Below are 7,645 nucleotides of genomic sequence, written 5' to 3'. Positions count from 1 at the left end.
CACCATGGGTTTGCGTCACTGAAAGTTAGATTGGCACTACTGTATAGAAAATGTTTAGTGTGGACTGTTGTGTCCAAGGCTGACTGCAAGGAGAGGATATTCCTGATCATTACCTTTTTAATCATCAGTGGGTCTTGATTGTTTAAGCAGTTTTTTAAATTAAAAGAAAACATTTCTAAGATACTTTTGTAGATATTTATTGTCTGATTTAAAAGTGCAATATTTTGTTTTGTACAGTGTTTAATAAAGATTTTTGGACATATATTTTTTCTTATTACCAAAATTTCTTATTCATGTTCTTCCTTTATATTTAAAGTTTTCAAATGTTAATGCCTAGCATTTCCTTTGTTGTTTTAATTTTGTCTTTGGTTAAGTATGCATGCTATACAGAAGCAATGCTGTAAATGTTTGTTATTGCAATTGGCATGGTATTCCTCTGTAGAGTATTTTATTGCTTCTCCAGTAACTGAAGATTTTAGCTTTCTTGAAACGTAGTTTTGATATTTCTGAAATAAAGTCTAGTTTGATTATTCAACACTGTGATTACGCAGAGATTTTTTATTACTGTGATTTTCATGGTAGCTGTGCTTTCATTCCAAGTGTTATTTTATCAACCTAGTATGTCCAAAGCTCTGGCATTTTTTCAAAGCTAAGATAGATTAGTTTGTAATTCTGACAGTTTATCCGAGAGACTCTCAGCTTTGTTACAGTCTGCATTGCACTGCTATTAAGAAGCAACACAGATGTAACCTGACTGAAAAGTGAGGAAGACAATTTGCCAAAATGCAAGTCAGTCAGCTCTGGTTCATTGAAACCTAGAATCAGGATTCTGTATAAAGGTGGAATAAAGTCACATTTCTTTGCCAGGCCTTCATGTACCACACCAAGCAGAGTTCATTTAGATCCAACAGAACAGCCGTGTGTTTTGTATTTAGTGGGTGATGGGAATAGCTACAGGAAAAAAACCTTGTTTTAGAATATCCAAAGAAGAGTCTCGTAAATAATATGAACAAGAAAAGCCTTAAAGAAATTTATTAAATTGGAAAAAAAATGTCTAGCAGTGAAATGGTGGTGTTTCAGAGCCATCCTAGATGGTAACATTGGCAAAGGTGCATGGGTCTATTTCATTTTCTTTTGAATAGCAGTTGAATCCATCAGTAAGTTTTCTGCTTTTACATCTCGGTTTAGCGTGGCTAAAATGCTAAAATCATAAAATGCTTAACAGCTGTTATTTTGAGAAATATTAGTTTTCCAGCCTGCTGATCATTTTGTCTGCATTTCAAAATTGCTTATGAAAAAGTTGACCTCAAGTATGGGATACTTCCTGAAGGTTTGTAATACTGTTTGATGCTTTTCCTGGAAGCACAGTCAGTAGGGTGTGGCTCTTTCAACCGGAATGTAATAAAGGCTTCTCTCTTTCACTATTAAACTTAGGGGAAAGCATTAAGGGCAAAATGAAAGGGAATACAGCCTCTCCAGCTTCAAGTCTTCAAATACATCTGCAGAGAAACTGTTAAATGTGTCTGAATATGCCCTCTACTTCCTCTCAAAAATTTTTTTTACTGTGCTGGTAGGTGGCAGCAAATGACTTTTCATAAATTAAAAGCAGGGGGGTGGCGGGGGAAGTGACTTAAGAACTTACAGAAAGCATCTGGGCTCACCCACAGACCCAGAGGAGCAGTCATTTTCCACAGAACACGCAACAACCTGTAACTTCATGGATTCAGACTGCATTTCTTAATGCGTTTTCTTCCTCCCTAGAAAAGAGAGCTGGAGGATATTAGAAGCTTCTGTAAACCCTTCATGAAATACCAAGATTGTGACTTGGGTAGTGTTAACTGTGCAAAGTTTTGGCTTTGTTTCCTCAGCTGTGGCCAGACAGAGAATGACTCGTTTAATGAAGGAAAGGGCATCTGTAGTTTGTTTTCTTCTGTGGTACGAAAGGATGACAATGAATTGGACGCTTCGCTGTCCTGCATTTTTAAGATATGACAGCCTTATATTGCCCTTGTTCCAAGACATGTCTTTACCAGCTGGGGACGTGAATAATCTTCAGAGAGAAAAGTTTATTTGCATTGTTGTTTCATTAACAGAGGAAGTCATATTAAAAAAACACAGTACAAAGACAAAAATTATCTGAAAATAACTGATGCTCTAACAATGTCCGGATCTCTCTTGCAATGCTTTTATGCCCTGCTAATATACTCAGTTCATCTTTCTTCCTTGTGTGTGATCCAGTTCCTGCTTTCATCATGTTTCCATCATTCATCTTAGTCCTTTTGTTGGTGATTTGGCTTATGAATTATGAGCACGTAATTTTTCAGAACCCAAGTGATTGCCTTATACCAATCATACAAGATATGTGATACTGAAAAAAAATATACTGGAGTACTGTGATAGAACATGATAATACTGTTAATCATAGAATGATTTATTGGGACTTGCTTAAATCACAGACATACTAGGACTGAAATCATCTAGATTTCCCAAATTAGGTAAAGATACATAGAGAAAATACTAAATATCTCATACAGAAGCATAATTATTGAATGTACAATGTCTATAAAAATTTGTTTTCTGTGTATTTGTAATAAGTAATTCTTTGAAGACCAGGCAGGCTGAAGCTAGACTGTCTAGAGATTTCTGCATCTCGGCTGATTTTTTTTTTAACTGAGTTTATGCTATTTTCTGTTATGTCTACATACACCTTTATAGCTTTCTGCCATTTTCCCCTTCAGACTTCCTCTGCAGTGAACTCTGGCAGTGAGAGCAGGCTGTTCAGCTTTAAAAATCAGATTGCAGGATCAAAACCTACAGTGGATGGATGTTAATGGATGCATGTCTGTTTTAATCAGAGCCTGATTCTCTCTGCTTCCTTGCAATCTTCCTTAGAAACTTGAAAATAATCATCTGTGAAATTTCTTTGTGAAATTTGAATTTGCACACTGAGTTAAAAAATTACTCAGGTGGGGAGGATACATGCTTAGTGTGTCAGCATGTCCCAAAGCTTTACATTGGCTTTGTTTCCTTTGGAAATAAGGCTGAAAAAGCCCTATCAGGTAAATTAGGAAACAGTCTAATGACACTAGATGTGTACAGATAAAGAGAAAGATTGCTTCTTTTTAATTGCCATCAGAAGTTACAGTGTGACCTTTATACTCCCCTCAGAAATGAATGAAGGGAAAGTAATCCCTTCAAAGATGATTAAATCTAGAACCAGGTTTTTAGAAGTGCTTATGTGTCATGGGATGCTACCTTATGATTTGGGCAGCAAATGTAAAGAAAAAACCCATTCTTATCAGATTACTGAAAGTGTTAAGGGGTTGAAAAACTGGAGTGACGAGCTAATTATTTAGATTATTATATCATTTGTTTGTTTGCTATGAAAAAGTAATTTGATTACTATCATTATTGGTTTACTATGAAAAAGAAGTTATGATCAAAAGATAGTTGCTATTTTGCCAATACAATCATTTGGTTTGCAGAAATTCTGAAGCAATTAAACATACAATAGAGATGGAGCATTATGAAATATAGGAAATCAAGGAAACTAGAAGGCACTATCCAAAAAAACCATGGATGCCACGTAATGCATCATTCCTGCAAAAACTGGCAAATCTTTCTTAGTCTTGTTATAAACTTCAGGTTTGATTTGATTTTCTTCAAGCTATTAGTTTAAATGCTTTTAAAATCAGAATTTGCATTATTTAATTTGCTTTCAGTGTTATTTAAGGGGGAAAAATGAACAAGTAGGATTCCAATTATTTCACCAGGGTGCTAGAAATATTGCATTTAAGTGTTTATGACACAACAACTACTTCCTTTGGAATCGGATTACTGTTTGACACGGGAAGTTCTGGAGTAAGCTGGCGGAAGAATTTGTGACCGTGAGGATCTGTGTTGACATAGACGTAGCCTGGAGGAGATGGATAATTTGCTGGGCAGATCTCTTGTTTCTTTGGAGTATATTCTGTGCGATACATAGTTTCACCTTGAAAAGGAGCTGAATTAGGAACTATAGCATGTACAGGTTTGAAATTTTGAGCTGGAATGATCTGATGTGTTACATAATGAGATTTGAATGTCGTTAAATCATAAAATTTTCCCGTGGGTTTTGGAATTTCCTCTTGTTTCTTAATAATCTGTTGCCGACAGCTGTCCCAAGCTTTAAAGTCTTCCTTTGTAGTAGTAGTCCCTTGAAAAGGGGCATTGGTTGTTCTTCTATTAGAGACTGGTCTTATGGGGACAGCAGGAGAAATCTCATGCTTAATGTAATCAAGATGGCTCGTGGAGTTAAAATCCATGGTGCCTTGGGGTGGAACATACTCTTTTGTTTTGTGGAACTCAGGCAAGGAAACCAGCCATGGCTGAAAACGATCCTGGAATTCAGTGACTCCATTAAAATGAGCACTGGATCCGACTTTTGCATTTTCAGGCTTGCAGCTTTTTGCAAGCTCTCCAGGTAGCCCTTTAAAATCATTCCGGTGGGTTGTGAGATCTTCAAAGGGTTGGTTGCTTGGCTTGTACTCTTCTTTTGCTCTTACAAATTTCGGTTCCAGTTGGTGAGCAATGTAAGAAGTGCGATGGCTAGTAGCACTATCGAAAGGCACATCTGAAAGCCTGGCTACACAGGGAGGTTTGAAACTCTGCCTGGGATTCAGTTCCCTAGGAACAAAGTCATCTTGAAATGTAGTAGAATTTCCAAACTTCTCTGTGGGTGGCTGGTATGTATGCTCCACCTTACTAGGTTCCCTTCTTTGAACTTCCCATGACCTATAGTCATCTTTGAGGCAAAAACAAAACTTCACCATACAAGTGTTATTACTTAAGACCATTCCTTTAAAATTAAGCCAAATTCTTCTGGTATTAAATCTTGCAAAACAAAGAAAATGGATGCGAGAAGAATAATGTTATCTGCGTGCTTGTGATATGACAAAACTCTCTTCTATTACTGTTGTGTTAAAAACAGCAAAAAAATAGCCATGATGCCCTATTTTGATCATTTCCCCAAGGAAAATGTTGCATGTACATATTTAATGTGTGTTTTGTATAGAAAATGACTATATACAGGTTCTATATACAATATCTTACATTTTACTCAAATTTATGCAAATATACAAGACTCAAAGCAACCTTATAGGTCAACAGCTCATGTTCACTGCTTACCGGGAGAATCTGTTTCTTCATTTTCATATCAACATTACATCACCTTAAAGCTTGCTGGGATTTTTTTTCTTTGCTTCTGGGTGTTTTTTTTTTACTAACAGACTGGTCTGCTCTAGTTACAAAACTTACTGTCCAGCCTGAATTTCTTACAGGCAGTTGAAATTGATTTGTTGTCTTGCAATTGCTGTATTTCAGCATCACTGAGTTTTCACTTACTCCTTGTTGAACTGCTACCATACATTTTAATGAAGGGGGTGCATGCTGTCTTAGTTGTATGCTGAGACTAGGCTAAATTATTCATTTGCTAACTTCTTACATGTAGGCCAAATAGAAATATTTGAATTATTTACAGTTAATAAATAGAATGTATTTACATAAATGCATTTCTATCTAGCATAAGCCTAGCGAAATATAATTCTGGTTGGTTTTTAAGAGCCTTTTTTCCCCAAATTTTATCCTTCCAGCTCTTTCTGTCACCGCCCTCTCTCCTCTGCTCATTTTGCACCAAGCGTTCTACTTCCTGTTTGAATAGCAGTATCTAATTCTTGTTATTTCAGCTATCTTTTGATACCACTGGCCCTCATAATCAGGAACATCTTGATTTTCATCGCTTTAGTAGATCATATCTCATCATTTATTTCTACTTACTTTTAAGTGGGGCTACAATGTAGTACGTGCAACAAATTAAGTAACACGTTTTGTGCCAGAATGACTTAAAAGGAGATTTAGTGCCTTTGTGCTGACCATTGTAATAGAATAATATGTGTCAAACCACATCATTACTAGGATAATATGCAAGCTATTCAGTACACAAGACAGAAATCTAAAATCAACTTTTGACATACTTTGTGGAAAAACATATGAGATAAAACTATCTGAAAGATATATTGGCACTTGAATTACAACCAACTTTAGCCTGAGACAGCCTGGCCAAGTGTATGTTAGAATTTCTCTCCTTCTAGCCAAGAAAACTTTTCATTTAGAACCAGTAAATGTCACCTCTAAACAACTGTAGTGCTGAATATCTTAAGGCATTATCACCTGCCTTCCATTATGTCTTAATCCCTGGCCCCAAGTAAGAAATCCCGTTTCTAATATCGGTAATTCAGAATACTACCTTCATCTTGGATATTTCTCTTTCTAAAGGTGTCATATATTATTACCTTGATAGGTCGGTATGGTATCCAATTTTCCTCGTGTAGTGTGTTTCCTCTCTAGAGGTCTAACTAATGTCACTGGTTGTATTTTATGAGCATTATAATCTTTCTGGTATGTGGTTCCCAGTTCTATTTCTCCAGTCTTTGGTTTATATTCTTCTTGTACCCGAAAAGGTCGCTTCACAATCTCATATGGTAAATAATCAAATCTGAATTGGGGAAAAAGGAAACACTGGTTAAAAAACTTTTTTCTGATACAGTCACTTTTTTCATTTTTCCATTATAAGGAAAAACAACTTACAATGTGTACTCTGACAAATCTCTCTTGATGCCATATGTTAAAGGGATAGCAAACAGGAAAGAAAACCATAGTTTTCTTAATTGTTTATAAATCTAGGGTCTCTGGTACGTGATATAGCCTTTATTCAAATGTAGATGGTGAAGCAACTATGAGTTTTATTACCAGTTTAAAAATATTCTTTAAAATATTCCTTAATATATTTGAAAGGAGACTAGAAAAAATTGCTGTAATTTTACAAAAAAAAAAAAAAAAATCCAGAAAGCAGAAGCAGAGCAAAGATCAAACTACTACACGTGACAGCATCTACTAACTGTGTGAGAATGGAATCTAGTCAGAAACAGCATTTCACTGTTTTTATATGGTCGTGTTAACATTAAAAGGGGGGTATATTACCTATATAGGTGTTTAAACAGTATAGCAGCACACAACCAATCTTGCAGAATGGTATTTGGCCTTTCTGTGTATGTCCCTTTTGGTTTTTTATAAAAAATAAAGAAGTTTCACCTGTTGCCCTTGTAGCTTCACAGAAAAACAATAACGGAAAAGGTAAAGTTTATGCCCCTGTCACATTATTAATACTGAATGGGTGATGTCTTTTCCTAGCTCTTTAAAAGATGCTCTTTAGTTTTGTAAGCCTAACATCAGAGTCTGTGGATTGGCAGGACAAACCTACTGACCCCCTTTGCTTTCTTCAAACTCCTAATCATTTAAAACCGTCTGAATAATAAAAAAAAAAAAAAAAAAACCCCTGTCCCTTTCTCTTGGTGGATTGGCAGGACAAACCTACTGACCCCCTTTGCTTTCTTCAAACCCCTAATCATTTAAAACTGTCAAAAAAAAAAAAAAAAAAAAAAAAATCCCTGTTCCTTTCTCTTAAGGTTTCATTTTTCCACTGTCTCAGATTCCATACATGTATTACAGAAAGCTCCCCACCTTGCCAGCTTTTTCAGGCTGGATGAGACCTAGATTTCCAAACCAGGCTGAAAACAAAAAAATTTACGTTATCTTTACAAGATAAAGG

At 35.8% G+C, this 7,645-nt stretch overlaps 1 protein-coding gene across 1 annotated transcript in view; it reads right to left on the bottom strand.

Annotated features, from left to right (window-relative positions):
- Positions 1-3,800: 3,800 nt before the first annotated feature.
- The window catches only part of FAM154B (family with sequence similarity 154, member B), a 4,344-nt gene continuing 499 nt past the window's right edge, over positions 3,801-7,645 (bottom strand). Inside the window, exons 2-3 of the mRNA XM_010132197.1 lie at positions 6,330-6,532; positions 3,801-4,783 (exon numbers count right to left, since the gene is read on the bottom strand). Of these exons, the coding sequence (XP_010130499.1) occupies positions 3,801-4,783; positions 6,330-6,532 (1,186 nt within the window). The remainder of the gene's footprint in view (positions 4,784-6,329; positions 6,533-7,645) is intronic.

Source organism: Buceros rhinoceros, unplaced genomic scaffold (assembly GCF_000710305.1).
Source record: "Buceros rhinoceros silvestris isolate BGI_N320 unplaced genomic scaffold, ASM71030v1 scaffold7760, whole genome shotgun sequence".
Taxonomy (NCBI): Eukaryota; Metazoa; Chordata; class Aves; order Bucerotiformes; family Bucerotidae; genus Buceros; species Buceros rhinoceros.
This window is presented reverse-complemented; position numbering and strand designations above follow the sequence as displayed.